The sequence below is a fragment of the Danio rerio genome, chromosome 16, assembly GCF_052040795.2.
Source record: "Danio rerio strain M-AB ecotype USA chromosome 16, GRCz13ab, whole genome shotgun sequence".
NCBI classification, from domain to species: domain Eukaryota; kingdom Metazoa; phylum Chordata; class Actinopteri; order Cypriniformes; family Danionidae; genus Danio; species Danio rerio.
In genome coordinates, this window is record NC_141036.1 from 55,912,501 (window position 1) to 55,932,797 (window position 20,297).

General features: G+C 33.5%; 2 protein-coding genes across 2 annotated transcripts in view; one reads left to right on the forward strand and one right to left on the reverse strand.

The window, feature by feature from the left end:
* The window catches only part of etfb (electron transfer flavoprotein subunit beta), a 458,646-nt gene that overhangs the window by 236,849 nt on the left and 201,500 nt on the right, over window positions 1–20,297 (reverse strand). The window lies entirely within an intron of this gene.
* The window catches only part of ube2e2 (ubiquitin-conjugating enzyme E2E 2), a 62,475-nt gene continuing 46,520 nt past the window's right edge, over window positions 4,343–20,297 (forward strand). The window contains 2 exon segments of the mRNA NM_001003494.1: window positions 4,343–4,375; window positions 13,519–13,701. Coding sequence (NP_001003494.1) covers window positions 13,526–13,701 — 176 coding nt within the window. The 5' untranslated portion in view covers window positions 4,343–4,375; window positions 13,519–13,525.

Genomic DNA, 20,297 nt, shown 5'->3' on the forward strand with positions numbered 1-20,297 from the left:
ATATATATATATATATATATATATATATATATATATATATATATATATATATAAATCGCAGTAACACAAAATATACCAATGTTAAATTTATCCAATATCATGGAGCCCATGTGCAGTGAAAGAGATGGTCTGGATGAGTGAGTGAGAGCTGAAGGAGGAGACGAAGGGGAGTCGCTGTGTCTAACGTTTACACCCTCTATTAACATGACAAAGACACTCAGCACAGTCCTGGCCCTGACCTTCAGCCCTGAGCGGGTGTGAGAGAGGAAGTGTTGAGCCCGGAGCTCCTTCATTCTGCAGAGCCGCCGTCCTCCCGTATTATCATGCTGATCCTCTGAGCAACACAAAGCCATCGAGCAGCAGAGCGAGACCCAATTTCATCATTCAACAGGCCTCAAGTGGCTCCAGCCATGAAAAGCACACTGTAAATACAGTCATTTCACATGCTGCAGGTCATTATTATGTAATTGTCGGGAAATACAGCTGTTTGAAATTGATTTATTTGCATTGTCGCAAAAATGAAATCCTAGCTATTCAGTAACAGAATGACAAATATATGTAACCCTGAACCACAAAAAAACATTATATTTTCAGCAAATAAAATCAACAACAACAAAAAAATAATACATACAAAAATACAATAAGGTTTCATTAGATTCATAATGTAATTATTAACATGAACTAATATTGAGCAATACTTGTACAGCCTTTATTAATGCATTATTAACATTCAAATCTATGCTTGTTAACATTCGATTTTTTTTCTTCTTTTTTAAATATCTTCCAAATGTTGTTTAACAGAGCAAGGAAATTTTCACAGTATGTCTGATAATATTTTTTCTTCTGGAGAAAGTCTTATTTGTTTTATTTCAGCTAGAATAAAAGCAGTTTTGAATTTCTCATGAACCATTTTAGGGACAAAATTATTAGCCCCTTTAAGCTATATTTTTTCTCGATAATCTACAAAACAAACCACTGTGATACAATAACTTGCCTAATTACCCTAACCTGCCTAGTTAACTTAATTAACCTAGTTAAGCCTTTAAATGCCACTTTAAGCTGTATAGAAGTGTCTTGAAAAATATCTTGTAAAATATTATTTACAGTCATCATGGTAAAGATAAAATCAATCAGTTATTAGAAATAAGTTATTAAAATTACTATGTTTAGAAATGTGTTGAAAAAAATTATTAATTATAAATTTTTTATTATTTGTATTAATTTAGGGGGGCTAATAATTCTGACTTCAACTGTACACACACACACACACATAAATATATATATATATATATATATATATATATATATATATATATATATATACATACATACATATATACACATATATACATACATATATATATATATATATATATATATATATATATATATATATATATATATATATATACACACATATATACACACATATATATACACATGTAATTTATTTAAGCTATATATTCTGAAGCTGAAAACAAAACAAAAAAATCTTATGTTGCATGGATATTTTTTAAGCAATCAACAAAAAATGCATTGAATGGGTTAAAATTAGTAGTATTCTATTAAAAATCATTTGGATATTAAGTAGAGATTATGCTCCATGACATTTCATAAAGGTTTTGCCTACTGTAAATATATACTTTTTTTGTATTTTACCCTGAACCACAAATCAAAACCAAAAATCTTATGTTGTGCGGGTATTTTTTTTCTCCAAGTCAACAAAATATACATTTAATGGGTCAAAATTAGTACTTTTTACTTAATAATCATTTAAATAATAAGTAAAGATCATGCTCCATGACATTTTGTAAAGGCCTACTTTAAATATATCTTAATGTATTTTTTAGTAATATAGATTGAACCACAAAACAAAACAAAAAAATATTATATTGCACAGGAATGTTTTAGCAGTCGACAAAAAATACATTGAATGGGTTAAAATTATTTTTGTTTACTTAAAAATCATTTGAATATTAAGTAAATATTATGTCCCATTACATTTTGTAAAGGTTTTCCTACTATAAATATATCAAAATTATTATTATTTTTTTGTTATTATTCCTGAACCACAAGACACCAAACCAAAAATCTTATGTTGCAAGTGTATTATTTTAGCAATCAACAAGATAAACATCCATCGGGTCAAAATTATTATTATTTACCTAAAAATCATTTAACTATTAAATAAATATTATGTTCCTTGAGGTTTCGTAAAGGTTTTGCCTGTTGTAAATATTAAAATAATTAAGTTATTTGTTATACTCTCAGTACAGAAATTTTTTTAAGCAAAAGTTAAGCAATCGACAAAAAAAAAAAAAAATATATATATATATATATATATATATATATATATATATATATATATATATATATATATATATATATATTAGTATCAGGAGTCAAAATTATTATTAATTTACTTAAAAACCATTTAAATAATAAATCAAGATCATGCTTCATGACACTTTGTGAAGGTTTTGCCTACAGTAAATATGTCGAAATGTATTTATTTTCGTAATATACCCTGAACTTCATAAACAAGACCAGCAATCTTATATTCATAAGATCTCTTATACTTTATGGTTTAGCAGTAGACAAGAAATACATTAAATGAATAAAAATGATTATTACATAAAACTCATTTGAATATTAAGTAAAGATCATGCTATTTTGTAAAGGTTTTGCCTACTGTAAATATCAAAGTAATTTTTTGTTATGCCCTTAAGCACAAAACAAAACAAAAAAAATTATATTGCAAAGGAATGTTTTAGCAGTAGACAAAAAATACATTAAATGGGTCAAAATTATTAGTATTATTTACTGAATAATCTTTTGACGTAAGTAAATTTTGTGTTTCATGAGGTTTCGCAAAGGTTTTGCCAACTGTAAATATTAAAATATATATTTTTTTCTTAATTCTCTCACTACAGAAACTCTTTTAAGCAAAAGTTAAGCAATCGACAAAAAAAAAAACATTAACATTCAAAATGTGTATTAGTTTACTTAAAAACCATTTAAATAATAATTAAAAATCATGCTTCATGACATTTTGTAAAGGTTTTGCCTACAGTAAATATCAAAATGCATTTATTTTTGCAGTATGACCTGAACCTCAAAAACAAGACCAGCAATCTTATTTTTATAAAATTTCTTCCATATTTTATTATATATTTTCTTATGTTTTAGCAGTAGACAAAAATACATTAAATGGATCAAAAATACTATTATTTACTTAAAAATCATTTGAATATTAAGTAAAGATCATGCTATTTAGTAAAGGTTTTGCCTATTTTAGTAATATAGCCTGAACCACAAAACAAAACAAAAAAAATCAGATTTTGCATTTTGCAGATTCAGCTTATTCTCATAACACTACAATTAATATGTGGCGTTTAAAAGTAGCCTACATAAACATAGTAAAGTTGTCCTTTCTCTTTATTTATTTAATTTTTTATTCAAGAATGAAAATATACAACCTGCAATCAGGAGATCAATATAAGAGAGATACAAAAGAGGAAAAAGTCTAACTACATTAGCTGCATAAAGAAAAAAAGACTAACAAAACAAAGGAAGGGGTAAGTACCCAGATAGCAGGCAGTAATCGGCCCGAGCTTGGCTGCCCCCCGGCGCCTCCGGCTCCGACTCGGCATCGGCGAGTGTTATAGCAGCCGAAGTTGGGCCGAGGGGTTAGTCTCCGGCAGGCGACAATCTAGCCGGAACTGGCCCGAGTGTATTTTGCTATCTGGGTAAATTACAATTGTTTTAAAGTGTATGAAAATAAATAAATTAAGAGCATTACAGGAAAGCTATCTAACTCAAATCAGAGTCTTTAGACAACAGTTCTTCATTTAGAACCAATAATCTGACACATTTTTTGGTTGTTACACAAAGATTTAAGCAGTGAGTCACATCAATCAGAAAATGTCGAAAAGTAGGGACTGAAGCCCTATCTTTAACAAAATAATAAACTCTCCATTCATACAACAGTATGTTGATGGAAATTACCGTTACTATGGCAGCACGTGTTGTGGTTGTTGACAAAGATGTTACAGTTTATCTTATGAAGCCTCTTCATTCGACGATTATGCTATGTTGTGTGGGAAATGTTACACAAATCTGCCCTCTCAAGTGTAGCGAAACAATTTCACACTCAAACACGATCGAGCGTGAGAGTGAACGCGCGGCGCGTGCACGACCAAGGCGAGAGCGCGCGTAGAGGCGGTCCGGCTGCTTCAGTTTCTGTAATCGCTTTTTTTCTGCTACCTTCAGTTAAATAGCGACGAGACGAGAGAGAGCGGACGGCCCGACTCTGACTACACTGTATCATTCAGGAAAAGCTAATCGGGACTCCACATCGACGGCCGCTCGGCAGGTAAATATCCTTGCTTGTCCGCCGGAGCCCCTCGACCGTGCGTGAAAACTCGCTAAATGTCCCGCGAAAGTGGTTGTTTTTTGCCCTCGGTGTGCGGGGATGTGCGGGACGAGCCTTCTCCTTTGTGCTCATCGTGGTCATCATGGGGGAATCGCTGCGTGGTTTCCCCCTCGCGCTTTTTTTCTCGGCTTTTTGGCAAATATCGTCGCGGAATCTCGACGGCTCTCGACGGGAGCGTTTGATCCGCATATTTTGTGCGGGATCGAGAAGCGCTCGCGGCCTCCCGCATAAATAGACGCTCCTACATTAACGCGCATCGCGCACGCAGCTGCTGCAGCGGCGGGGTTTCTGCGTTTGCAGCGCAGTCTGACAGCCAGGTGCTTCAATGATTTCTCTAATGCCCTTCAAATTGCAGTGTACACCACATATGTACTGGCAGGAAGGTGCTCGGAGTTCTTCAAATGGAGAAAAGCCTTGATACTGTGGTGACACCCTTTTGGAGTGTTTTGCTGGAAGGGGAAATAGGAATTGCATTCCACAGTGCATATTTCTATATTTTGTTTTATAAATAAGCCACTAAATGTGATGTTTGGGGACTTCATTATTACACTTTGTGCGTTTAAATAATATATTGTGTCCATGAGATAAACGTGAGGCATAGAAGATTTTATGTAATGACAATTGCTTGTATTGGGGGCATACAATCAATATGGATTTATTTACATGTTACTTTTGTCCAAAGCAACCTGCTTTTCTGGGGAATCAAAGCCATAACCTTGGCATAGTACAATGCTCTGTTTGAGTTACAGGATGGCAAATTGACAAAATATTTGCATTAAAATGCATGATATTTTGGTTATTTGGGATCATAAAACCACATGCTTTTTTTTGTATTTTATGTTAAAATTGTAACATTTTTGCACTGACTTTGCATTCAATTATATTGTGTCCATTAGAAAAAAGCTGATATAATTTATTAACAATTGCTTGTATTTGAGGAAAATAGGTGATGCATAATATCAATTGGGCAAAAAAAGATTTATTTACATGTATGCATTTGGCAGACACTTGTCTAAAGCAACTTGCTTTATGGGGAATCAAAACCACAATATTGGCATAGTACAATGCTCTACTATTTGAGTTACAGGATGACAAATTAGCAAAATATTTGCATTAAAATGAATGATATTTTGGTTATTTGGGATCAAAAAAACAATTTTTTTACATGGTAACATTAAAATGGTAACATTGTTGCACTTTGACTGTGTTCATGAGAAAAAAAGCTTATATGTTTTATCGGCAATTGCTTGTATTGGGGAAAATGTGACAATATTAGTTTGCCATTAAGATTTATTTACCTTTATCCATTTGGCTGACACTTTTGTCTAAAAGCAACTTGCTTTTCTGGGCAATTGAACCCACAACCTTGGCATAGTACCACACTCTACTATTTGAGTTATTTAGGATCATAAAACCACATTTACTGCATTTTATATTTACATTAAAATCGTAACATTATTGCACTTTGTGCGTTCAATTATATCATGTCTATGAGAAGAAAAAAAAAAGCTGAGATAATGTATTGACAATTGTACTGGGGAAAATAGGTGATGCATAAAATCAGTTTGGCATTAAGATTTATTTACATGTATCCATTTGGCAGACACTTTTCTCCAAAGCAACTTGCATTGCATTAAAGGTGTCTTGCATTCCTGGGGAAATGAACCCACAACCTTGCCATAGTACCATGCTCTACAGTTATAGCTACAGGAAGGCTTTAAGATCAAATATTTGCATTAAAACGGATGATATTTGGGATCATCAAACCATAGACACTCATCTTTGTTGGAGTGTTTTGCAAGAAAGAGAAAAAAATATATTTCTATATTTTGTGGTTAAATATATGCCCCTGAAGGTTGTTTATTGACTTAAAATTGTAATATTATTGCACTTTTTCTGTGCGCTAAAATATATTATGTCTATGAGATAAATGTGAGAGAAAAAAATTGCTATTATTCATTGATAATTAATTGTATTTGGAAAATATCAGTATGAAATTAAGATTTATTTACATTAATTCATTAGTCAAAAAGCAACTTGCATTACATTGAAGGTGTCTTGCTTTCCTGGGGAATTGAACCCACAACCTTGCCATAGTACCATGCTCTACTCTATGAGCTACAGGAAGGTTTTAAGAACAAAATATTTGCATTAAAATCGATGACATTTGGGATCATAAAACCACAAAGCGTACAGGGACTCGTCTCTGTTGGATTGTTTTGCTAGAAATGGAAAAAATAATTGTATTCCAAAGAGCATATTTCTATATTTTGTGGTTAAATATACACATCTGAAGGTTGTTTATTGACTTAAAATTGTAAAATTATTGCACTTTTACTGTACATTTAAATATATGATGTCCATGAGATAAACTTCAGAAAAAAAGCTGCTATTATTAATAGATATTTGATTGTTTTGGAAAAATAGGTGATGCATATCAGTATGAAATTAAGATTTATTTACATGTATTCATCTGGCAAAAAGCAACTTGCAGTGCATTGAAGGTGTCTTGATATTGGAAAAATCTAACATTGCAGTATTTTTTTATTCTGCGATATATATTGCGATGGGAATATAATGTACCTAGATGTGCTGAATAACTATTTGGAAAAAATAACATTTTAGATGGATTTGGGAGGATTCTGTAGCGGATTGCATATGCATAAGAAATAATCTGAGGAGTTTATTCAATAAAGATAAAGATACAAATTAAATAAACAGCATGTGATTGTTGAACTGTATTCAAGTGTACAATAATTGAATAATCCAATCTAAAATAATACAGCACAGTCTTCTTTCATAAACAATTAATTTATTATTAATTAGTCACAAACGGCAATATTTCGTGGGCCTGAATGCTTTTAAAATGCCTCACAGGTAGGCTCAACCGGACTCTGCGCTCTCAGAATTCCACAGATTCTCCGCAGATTTTTAGCCCGTCATTAATTCTGTTTATTTACTTGTGTAAATGTGTGCAAATCTATATTTATCCAGTTTTTAAATTAATTACAGTAATATTATTGACTAATGTGAAAATGTTCATCTGATTTATGTACAATGCAGTTTGTAAAGTAATATTTTCTGTCTTTTACTAGATATATTACATGACAAACTTGCTTTATTTACCAAATAAAGTGAATCTAATTGGATTTGCATTTTAAACATCAAATAAAAGTTAAAAAGATTTTATTCTTTATTTCATATATTAAGGTTTTAGTTATGATACTCCCAAAATAATTCCGCAGAAATCTGCAGATTTTTATCAAAATTCTCAGCAGAAATAGCAAAAAACGTCCGCAGATTCCGTCTGGCCCTACTCACAGGCCACAAAAAACAGTTGCAAAATTATCAAATTATAATCCAGACTCAATATTGCATATACTCGATGTGTCTATTGCGAATGATCACATTGCGACATCGATGCTGAAATGATGTAACGTGCAGCCCTAGTGTCTATCTTCCCTGGGGAATCAAACCCAACATGCTCTACTATGTAACCAACAGGAAGACATTATGTTCAACATATCTGCATCAAACTGCATGGTATTTGCATTATAATGCATGATATTTTGGTTATTTGTTACCACAAAGCGTACAGACACTCAATACACAACATATATGTAGAGTGGCATCCAATAGGGTGTATTTTGAGGTTAGAAATACGCCAAAAGTTCATTCTGTTGGCCTAAAATGATGCATACTTTTATTGTGGTATTGGTTTGCCCTGCATGATTTTATCCCCGGTAAATATTTGATTGACATTATTCCTTCTAAACATATATTTCTGCGTGCTTAAAGTGTTAAAGCAGTGGCATAACCGCAGTGTGTACACTGAAATATTGAGTTGCGTTTCTTGCTCGCTTCGTGTGAGCCGTGTGAGGTTGAGCCATTTAATTTCAGTCCAGATCTTAAGCATTAAGATACATTACCTCTGAATGAGTGATCCAGGGACTAAAGGTCGCTAAACAGAATCTGAGACTCACACGTTGATGTGATTTATCAGTGACTGGAATGAAACCCTCTCCGTTTGAAGGCAAATAACTCAAGCAGGAGCGTAAACGGAGAGTATTGTGTTTAAAAACGCACTGTATTTGGATTTGGAGCTATTAACGCTCTGGCATGGCTGCGTGTGCGCGGCAATTTAAATGTTTTATGACTCATTTCCCACATTATCACAAAACGAGTTGACCCGTAAAATCCACTCTCAGAAGTGTTAATACCTTCCTGTTGGGGTATCTGTGATCATTCACGACTTGGATCTAAAAAAGAGATGACCTGACTCTGAGTTTATCCCATGAACACCTGGCTCGGCGACTTGGGCATCTTTGAAGTGATCTTTCTGTTCTCAGTATGCCTCCATTCTCTCTCTGCGTTCATGTTTTATCTCGGTTTAAACGCTGAGCTGAGAGAGCGCAGGTTTCATAGGCATTTATTAACTGGACCCGTGTGATCAGAGGGTTTTCCTCGCTGCCGTTTCTCCTGATAACATCAGAAAGAATTTCTCCTCGTCGTCTGAAAAGTGCAGCATCACCCACACAGATCAGATAAACATCTCACCGATCAAACGTTTGAGAGAATAGTATTATTTTATTTCAGTGTACTTCCTGTGACTGTACAGGAAATGCCTTCTGAATGAAAAATGGGCCATCACTGTACTGTGTGATGACTATAGTTCATGTGTTTTGCTGTTTGCAATGTTTTTATTAAAGGGATAGTTCACCAAAAAAATTAAATGTACTCTACATTCACTTACCTTGAGGTAATTCCAAACTAGGGCTGCACAATATATCGCATAATTATCATTATTGCAACAATAGTGTATGTAAGATCTGTATCGCAGACATGTGTGGTAAATTACATTTATTAATTTGTTTACCCAAAGGTGAACCCAGAGCTGAAAATAAATACTTATGCCAGGAATCAAGATGAGAGAAGAAAATAACAACAGCCAATCAGAGTCAGAATATCTGCCGAGGTTTTCATTTAAATCAATAAAATTAACTTTACTGTCTATACCACAGGGGTTAAAAACTGTCTTTAGACACACTGAAAAAAGTGTTGCATGCAGAACTGTTGCAAACAATTTCTTTGTGTTAAATTTAAACAAACAAATTAAATTTAATAATGTTCAACTCAAATTGTTTGTTTAAATTCAACACAAAAAATAGTTTACAACCACTTAACATTAAAAAAAATTGAGAAAATCCAAGGAATCATCTTTGAATATCTTTTTTTCAGTGCATAAGCTCACACACAACAACAAAACATAAATACACTTACACAATTATTTAAAAAACCTACTTAAAAAAAACAATGGAGTTGGCGCCAATAGCCTTAAGTGCGCTGAAATATAGCACCATGGTGCTTATGGTGACCCGAGTTCCTGGCTCGAGGTCCTTCTCTGACCCTTCCCTTCTCTCTGCTCCCCACACTTTCCTGTCTGTAACCTTCACTGTTCTCAGTGGCTGTTCTAGCTTGAATAGCACCCTGGGTAAATCACCCCATATATATGCCAGCCACCCCCACCCCCTCTCCCCCAGTTAGGTTACATCTAGTTAATATAAAAAAGGACCAAAAATTCTAAAAAAGTTTGTTGTTTTACCCCAACTTTGGGTAAAATATGGATAAAACGAGAAATGAAATTATTAAAAATATTAATATTATTATTAATATTACTGTTGTTGTTGTTTTACAATTATTATTATAAATAAATAACAGTAATCAACCCTAAATGTACTTGGAAAACAATGTAAAGACCAAACTGGAGTGATATGCTAAGATCACTTGAGAAATCTTTGGGATAAATATTAATTTTGACCATTCTATAAAATACAAAAAAATATATTTGTTTTATAGAAATATCTGTTCACCTTAGACACGACTCAAGGCAGAGAATTAATGTAGTCTTACTTCCTTGACTCTTTATCCCTACTTTCTGCTTCGTAGCCATGCTTAGTCAAAATAAGATCATCATCATATTATATAAACCTCAGTTTTGTCAACAAACAAAACTCGCTGCGTGCAGACACCCTGGTTCTCTGTGCGCATGCATCAGTTTGCTTGCACCAGCGTTGTTTTTGTTGCACATAGAGAAAAACAAACTTGCACTTACAACAGAGGCCAGATATGAGTGGCCCCTATTGTCTTTATTCTGGGATTAGCCTACCTCTCTTGGGATTAATACACTTGCATAAAATATATCGTATCTCAAAGCTTACTGAGGCACAAATGATTTTTACTAGGGCACTTTTTTTTTTGCTTTTGCACCGTCTCCGGCTCCTTGCAAGATGCCGCCCTGGGCAATCGCCCATATTGCCCATGCCTAAATCCACCACTGACTGTTTTATCCAAATTAAAGGTGAAAAACCCCAAAAAATAATTATATTATAAAAACCCAATGGCAGTGGGAATAAATGTCTTTTTGCACTTAGCCTTTTTTTTTTTTTGCTAAGAGTGGAGGATTTTTTTATTTTGATAATTTTTTTTTATAAATAAGTCAGTGAGAGGTGTTTGTCTCTCACTAATTACTTTACTCGCTGCATTTAGTGATCTTTAACGTTTCTTTTTGCTTTGAACAGAGAGGGAGTTAAACCAGGCTACAATGTTAGTGTCAAAAGACTAAATGTTTGCACCTTGACTTTTTTTTGTCTGAATTAGAATTAGATGTGAAAATAATGTTTTACTTGTTCATTTTATTATCATTAAATAAATACATGATTTAAATACAATAAATAATTTCATTTTATTTCTAGAGAAATGGTATATTGTAAGGAATATTGTTAAATCACAATACTCAATAGCAATACCACAAAATATATATTGAAGAATGTTGGAACATAGTGTAACATTTGCATCCATAGTAGGAAAAACAAATACTATAGATGTCAGTGGCTACATATTATTATTATTTTCCAAAATATCTTTTGTGTTTAAGAGAAATAAGAAACTGTCAGGTTAGTGACAAGTGAAGGGTGTGTAAATGATGAGTTTTCATTATCTCTTTAATTCTATAATTGGACATTTATTATTAAGTGAGAAAGGAAAATCCAATAAGGAGGGAAATGATCCATCATTTGATAACTGATTACTCTGAGAAAAGTGACTCGTGCTTATCAGAATGTGCATAACATTAGCATGAAATATTTAACATATCATTTTGTTATTTGGAATAATTAGCATTTATTCATTCATTTTCTTTTCGGCTTAGTCCCTTTATTAATCTGGGGTCGCCACAGCGGAATGAACCGCCAACTTATCCAGCAAGTTTTTATGCAGTGGATGCCCTTCCAGCCGCAACCCATCTCTGGGAAATAATTAGCACTTCTTTTTATTATTATTATTTTTCTTTAAAATGATAGTGTTGCATTAAAACTAACTCATTTCACACATGTACATGTAAAATCTAATCAAATGAGGTTAAAAATAATGGAACTGGAAGTGTTGAAAGTTGTATTTATTTTGAGGATGGGGTTTGTATATATTTTTTAATCTTTCACAGATTTTTTGTAGATTTTGCCATTTGCAAGATTTAAAAAAAATAAATCATATTTTATTCATATGCACACGTCTGACATAAAATCTATGCTATTATTTATACAAGAGGCTTATATAAATGCAACTTTAAGAAGCTATAATAGGATCTTATTTAATTTAAAGCAATGGCCTTGAAGCAAATACAAACCCTTAACCCTTATGTGCTGTTGAGGATGTTTTCATCCACTCTGGGGTGATTTTGAGTCTTAATTTGGCCATATCTTTCTCTGTGTTTCATCTAGCAGAATGATTTTTGGTGACAAATCTTATTTTGACACTTTTTTTGAGAAAAAAATCTTAATAAAAAAAAAAAAAACAATGCACTCTGGGCAAATTTACCACCATTTTGTTATGTTTGGGATTAACAAATCCACTAAATTAAACTGCTGTAAAATGCATCAGATAAATATTTAATTTTTTCAATATTTTTTGCATAAATCTGGTAATCAACTTCAGTCTTGATGAAAACTAATAAATTGCTTAGAAAATTTTAGGATTTCAACTCTTTTAATTGCCAAATTCATAAATGATGTCACTGATTTAGTGGGGAAAAAACACAAAAAAATGACGTATTTTCAATATAAAAAGTAATTGTGGACTGGATTTTTTTTACCTTTATCAAGCTTAGTTTTTAGATTTTTTTATGGACCATAACAGCAATTTAAAGTGCGTTTATGTGTGTCTGTGAGTGTGTGAAAGTGACCTTTGCGCATTTACCTTGATGTGTCTGAGAAAATCAAAATATGCATCCCAGCTCTCAGAACTACATGGAGTAAACAAAAACAACGACTGTGTATTTTTTCACCATCAAATGTGGTTATAATGGAAATTATGGAAGTCAATAGGGCAAAAGCAGTCACCAACAATAAATTAGGGAGAGAAAAAAAAAGAAAATCAAACAATGCATTAAAGGCAATATTGTCAATAATCGTTCACATGTCCAAGACTGTGATAAAAGGTTTTAAATAATCCAGTCCACAATAGTTTTTTTATATTAATAAATTCATTTTGTGTTTTTTCACCAAATCAGTGACATCATTAATGAATTTGGCAATTAAATGGTTAAAATCCTGTAATTATTTTAAATATTTAGTGATTTTGATCAGGACTGAGGTTAACATTTCTGTAAAAAAAATAATAATAAAATATATATATATATTTTTGTATATATTTTGGATGTATTCAATTTTGAAAAGTGTGCAAGGGTTAAAGAAATCTGCAAGAATTATGGATTGAATTGAATGTTAATTTTTTTATGATTTACAAATCATTTTAATTAATTTGGACAGTTTAATCTTATGATAAATTTGTAAGCAGCAGAATAAATGATGTTTATTAATTTTAGCTCAGACCTACAATTAGCTTCACAAAAACAATCACTGCAATAGCTAATCTAATTCCTCTGTCTTCTACTCCAGTTTAAAATCACTGTTTTATTTGTCTTAATTCAGCACAGCTGTAATTAAAACAACTATTGACTTCATACCCCTGTGACTTCACCCCGGCAGCCTGCTAATGTAATCGTGTGCGAATCCGCTTGTTTTTTCCAGGGCCAAGATGTCTAGTGAGGTGCAGAGACCAGATGATAGCCCCAGCACAAGCGGAGGGAGTTCAGATATCGAGCAGCGGGAGACGGCACCTCCTCAGCAGGAGCGGGATCTGGTTGCGCCCAAGAAGAAGGAGACTAAGATCTCCAGTAAAACCGCAGCCAAACTCTCCACCAGTGCCAAGAGGTAACGCTCTTTTAATTAACAAATCCACTCAAGTGCTTCAAAAATAGCTGATTTGATTTAAAGGGGTAGCATAGAAGATATTTTAAGGAATGTTGGAAAGCAGTAATCATTGACTTCCATGGTATTTGTTTTCCCTACTATAGATGTAGGCCTGTCATGATATCTATAATTAATACTATACATTGCACCAAAATATATTGAGATAAATTATATTAGTCATTTTAAGACCATTTTAGAGCATATAATGCCAAAATGACAATACAATATCATCACAATGCATGTGCACTCTTCCAAAGAACACACAATATGTTTTATCTTAAGAATATTTCATTTAATTATAGTCATTTTAACAATTTAATTATGAGGCATTGGAATCAGAATGTGATCTCATATCCTAAATAAATAATAATAATTGTTAAAGAAAGTGCAAGATAAAAAAGTAACAGAGGCTGCAATATCTGCTACAAGATCAATTTTCAGCTGTCAGACACCCACATGAAAATATACTATAGTAATTTATAGTTAATACTATAGTGTTGTTTAACCATGCCGACACTGACGTCTAGAATAGTGATAGAGATATTGCGCAATCAGCTAAAAAGTTTCTAGAATTGTTTTTTATGTATGGGAGATATATTGCATCACCAAAAATGATTGAGGTCATGTCCATGTGTTGTGTGATAAATGCGCAATATCACACTTGTAGCAGTCCGATATGGCTGTATATCGACACTGGTGGGAGGCGTGCGTTGACTCGGGCCGCAGGCCGAGTGCCTTAGTGCCCCAACCAGTGCCGATATACAGACATATCGCCCTGCTACAAGTGTGATATTGCGTTTATACAACAGTTTGACGGCATAATTATGTATATATAAAAAAAATCAAACATGGAGAGTCTCAAAAATCCTTTTGTATGAGGAACTACTTTCTTCCGCGTTGGATTCAAATCATAAGCTGACAGTTAAACAGCTGAGCAAGCATCTTATAAACTTTAGATCTGTAGTGTCGGCTTTTTGCTGGCTGTATGTGGGCGGAGTAATACACAAAGGGTAAAGAGGCTGTACGGGTGCTGATATTACTTAAATATATCACGGCTATCAGCCAATCAGATTCGAGAACCAGACAGAACTGTTGTATAAGTTCATATATTGATCAGTTGTGAACGGTTTCAAACATTCTTCAAAATATCTTCTTCTGTTTTTAACAGAAAAAAATTATAGTTGTTAAGGTTGAGTAAATTGTTTTGGATGAATTATCCCTTTAAGGCTGCGTGTCCTCCGAAGTGTTTTTTCTTGAGCTGAGCATTTGTTTTCTGTTGTTGTCATCAATGGTAGTGCCTGCATTGTAGGGTAAAGTCTAGAAGGGATACAGCTGTGGATACACACGTCTATATAGCATACTTTTTGTGACACTGTGCTACAATAATTCATATTTTTACATTACTGTGAGGGTGGGGTTTAGGGTTGAGGTAGGGGTAGACATTAATAGAATACAATTACTGGGTAATTTAATAAATAACATGAATAATACTTTGCATATTTATTGTTTTTACAGTACTGTGACGGTTGGGTTGGGGTAGACGTTAATAAATAATATGAATAATATTCTGCATAGTTATTGTTTTTACATTACTGTGAAGGTTGGGTTTAGGGTAGACGTTAATAAAATACAATTTAATAAGTAATTTAATAAATAATATGAATAATACATTGCATAATTATCGTTTTTACAGTAATGTGATGATTGGGATTAGGGTTGAGGTTGGGGTAGACATTAATAAAATACAATTTATTGAGGAATTTAATATGAATAATACTCTGCATTGTTTTTACATTACTGTGAGGGTTGGGTTTCTGGTTAGGGTAGATGTTAATAAAATACAATTTATTTAGTAGTTAACAAAATGTAACTTAAGGATAATTTAATACTTATTATAAATAATTCTTGTTAACTTCCGGCCATAGCTGTATCCATTCTTGTAACAACCGCTGAGTGGCTGTTTTACAATTCTCAGCATTTTTTCAGCCATTGCTGGAAAATGCAACATGTATCTGTGTCACCTTTGAGCTAGACATCCAAGTACAGTGGAGAAGGGGCGGGAAAATACCATGCAACTGTCAACAAATAATCTGCTAAAGACTTTCAGCTTGTAACAGTACAGTGGGGATACCCTATATCTTAGCAACCAATTGAAAGAACACTGTGCTGCAAAAACGCTCACAGCTTAGACTGTGTTCATCGAATTGTTTTTGCTAAGACGCAACGTCTTTTTAAAACATATTTATATTGCAAAAACTCATTGGAAATATACATTGAGTAATAAGACAAATCCATCATTCATAAATATTTGAATCCTGACCCCCACATGAAAAATTCTAATAAAAATAATACAATTTAATTGTAAATAAATAAACAAACAAATAAATAAAAAATTAAGGACCTAAAATACTAAATTGTTTTACAAAAAGGCAGATTGCATTTCTTTGGTCTTGGCTGAGTCTAACAGACAAGCTTTTAGTCTTAGAGACTTAGGGTTCCGGGACACAAAATTTTTAAGACTCAAATTTTATATTAAAAAGCAGCATCAGAATTGTTAAGAAAACAGTTAAGCAAATTAAATGGAACACCTCGTGTTCAAAACCATCAAAATATATTAGCGTCAACCCGTAGTTTGGATTTGTACATTATTCTGGAGGCTAAGGTGGTTACACAACCTGCTCATCTTGGCATTGCTCTAATTTCTACTACGTAACAGATGAGTTTGGGGTTTTATTAGATGTATGGCTTTGCTTAATAGCAAAGAGGAAAATACTCTTTTCTCCTTTTAAATATTTGATACGGTTTATTTTACTATTATCAAATAATCACTCAAATGTACCAAAACTGTTAAAGTTAATAAGATGTAATTATTTTAAGATGTCAGATTTTTTCAATGGCCATTCGGTGATCATGTGAGAATGCTGTCTCTTTTTTGATTGTTGATGAGCTTGTTTGTTTTACTAGCCTAACGATCTGTGGTTAGTTTTCCCTGTTAGAAAATGCTTTAGCGAATCTACATGACTGCTTTAAAATAGGTATTTTGCTTTGGAGCATGACGTAGAGACCCAACAGCGTGGAAATAGTTTACCAGAGGGAATTAAAATGAAACACTGAAGCTTCAACTACTTAAAATTATTAATGTGAAACTCTATTTAATGTCGTCTGGCTTATGTGAAGGGATTTTTGAGAATGAGATAATGTGACATGTAAATTTGTGCCAGAATGATTGAGGAGGCTTTTGTTTGTTTGTGATAAAAGATGGGAAATGCCTTTCATCTTTTTATTTAATCTGATAATCTTATTATTTTTTTCACCAACTGTCTATGACTTGTTCATCTGGTTTTCTGCTAGAAAAGAGCTTCCAGTTGAGATGCACTGGTCTATTTTCTCTCTTATTCGCAGATGTTTAAACCTCTCATTGTCCAAGCTTTTAACTTGCAAACAAAATAACATGTTCGGATGCTTTTACTCCAGAGGGATCTCTGCGATCGCTCGAAAGCATGTAAGAACGTAATGTCTGTTTGCAGATGATTGTAGTGTGCTGAAGTCTGCTTCACTGCCTTTCTATTGTTCATTCTGTGAACGGGCCTCGCTGGCAAGGCTGTAGATTCTCTGAAGGCCTGACTGCAGTACGATGGCATTATGCAATCAGTTGAGCAAAGCTTTGCCTGGGACACGGTGCTTTTTTTATAACAGTGACTGCAGCATCCTGTTCCGTCTGTTTCTGAGTGCATATCAAGATCCAGACATTTGGAAGGTTTTTATCTGTGCTCGATGTTGCACAATTCAACAAGCCTCGGGGTTTCGACATCAAAGGTGTTTGCTCATGAAAGCAAACCGTTTTTGATGGTTTGGGCCTCCAAATTAAAGCAATTAGCCTGTGATTTCTTTTCTTTCTTTTTTTTAGGAGCGATAGGAGTCAACTAAACTTTTGTGCTTTGCAACAGTTCATCTAAAAAGTACCATTGTATTTTATCTGTCCTCATGTTGCTCCAAACCTTTCTGTTAAAATGGGAGGGGAACTCTTCATTAAGTTACAGATATGATTGATTTGTTTTTAGGATAAAAAAGAACAATATTTAAAGCAATTCTGCATTAAAACTGCGCATTGCATTCATAATCATAATCAATTTTATGTGTATTTTAAAATATTAATTAAAATACAAATGATATATTGTTAAAATATAAATTTAAAAAAACTTCAGAGAACACGGGCTCATTCTGAAAACGTTGTCCTATATACATTTCCGGAGATTGCAAATTATGTAGCCAGGGAAACAATTTTGTCTTTAAAACGAACACTAAGGGGCGATATGACTAGCTTGTGACCGCTAATCTCCGTATGGACGCTGTTACTACTTTGTGCAGTGGCTCGTTGCGTATTTCAGAAAATTTGAGACACAGAGCGGAGTTGACTGTGACAACAGAGTCCAGCGAAAAACGGTTCCAGAATGCAGATAAGGCAAAAGCAAGAGCTAAAAAATAAAAACAAGTAAATAACAGAGTGAGAATGTGGTAAAATCTCAAAATGTAGTAAAATACAAGTGAGGGCTTTTCTTTTTCTGGATTGCTTTTTAAAACACTATCAGTTGGGTTTAGGGAAGTGGGTGGGCACTGGTCAATCGATGATTTTCAAAACACTATTGTTTGTGTTTAGGGATAGGGTGGGTGAGGGTTTCAGTCAGTCAGTCAGTCAGTCAGTCAGTCGACAATTGCCTCTGGTGGATTTATGCGAGAAGGGCATGCGCGAAGGGCACTAGCGAGAAAATTTTTAGATCAAAAAGCGTACACAGCAGCCTCTGGCAGATTCGCGAAAACAAAAAACACATTAATAAACATAGCTCCTGGAACATATTTGGTGCTCCCCAGAAATGTGTATAGGGATACGTTTTCAGAATGAGCCTGGGTTGATTTTGAAAATGCACATAAAAAAGTGCACAACAAGAGTTCAGGGCTTGAAATTGCGACCATTTTGGTCGCATAAGAGACCGGAATTTAATCTATGCGACCTCATAATATATTTGGGAGCAACTGAGTGACTGTTTATAATGGTTGTTAATTTTTTTCTAAAAACGTGCGTGCTGAATCGGTCTTCCCTGCCGCTATATTAGTTCATATTAGCTGTCAGTCACTCAACGCTGTCAGATATCAGGGAGTTTTGTGACCGCAGGAAATGCAAACGGCTGAAGAGTTGAAAATTATGGCTGAAAAGTACATAGGTTTGCAAACCCACCTAAAGTTACAAATAATGGTGCCGATGAGAGCGATCATGTGGTGAATGTTGATCCGCCAGCCGAGATCAATTGAGTATTTTTGGAGAAGGTGGCCAAATCTCGATGAGTTGTGTGTTCAGTGCAAATGTCCGCTAAGCTCGTCTTTACTAAGTCTTACACTGAAACTGCGTCTCATAACAAAGAATGATATTGCGCCGGTGGTCATTGCGAGAATCCTGCTCTACCTGCTCATATATTGGTTCAGCTGACTTGCCTACTTCTCCACAAACACAGAAAAATGAAAACCAGCGCATAACAAGACTGAGCATTTAAAATGACACAAACCCGAACCAAAACTTTTAGAGAGGCAGAAGTGAGACTTTCTTTTGTCCGTTCTTTCTTGAGATGTATGTTATTTTTCTATTTAGTTACTGATGACTGCTTTGCAGCTTTCAGCCTTAAATTAAATGATTAATTATAATCTTTCGTTTGTTTTGTAGCAGAAATTTTATTTATTAAATTGACATGCATATAAAAACAATAGTGCAAAATAAACATTTCTTACTGCAATGCTTCATTTTTGTATGATGCAAACCATAAATTTATTTTTCACAAAGTACCAGACTTTTTATAGCAGACAACTTACATTCAAGCACATTCAAGACAGCATGATAATAAGAAATGTAATTCATTGTTATTATTATTATCATCATCATTAATATTTTATAATTATTAGACCTTCATTTTGGAATCATTGCACAAATATCAGTTAGTCGTCACAGAATTAGTTAAATAGTTGTTTCTGGTTTTTGTTAGTCCTGACTGATGTTGTTTTCAAATACAATCAATCCCTTAAAATACAATTTCCAGTGGTGCTCATTCATTTTTGGTGGGTGCTCCTACAATTTTCTCTGGTGCTCCTAAATATTTGAAGTTAAAAAGTTAATTTCTGAGCATTGGAGTTGGATAAACTTTTTATCCACTAAGCAAAACTGAGCATAAACTATGATGGAGACATATTTATTGAATAAATGCTTGCATGTGCATCAAAAAAGTCAAGTGATTTTGTTTAACAGATTATGTTATATGTCCGATAAGATGGCGTTATTGGACAAAACGGCAAACTGACCACATCGGACAAAGCACATCTAAAAAGTTGTTTCATTCACAAATGTTTTATGCGATAATCCAGTTTACTGTAATTCACGTGTTTGGATGAAAACATCTAACTATTGAAATACTTTTTATTTTAAACAGTGTTAGTTTATGACTTTTGATCATTCATACTGTAATCAATGCCAACTATGATTCTTTATCCAGTAAAGGGTTAACATATTTAGTTAT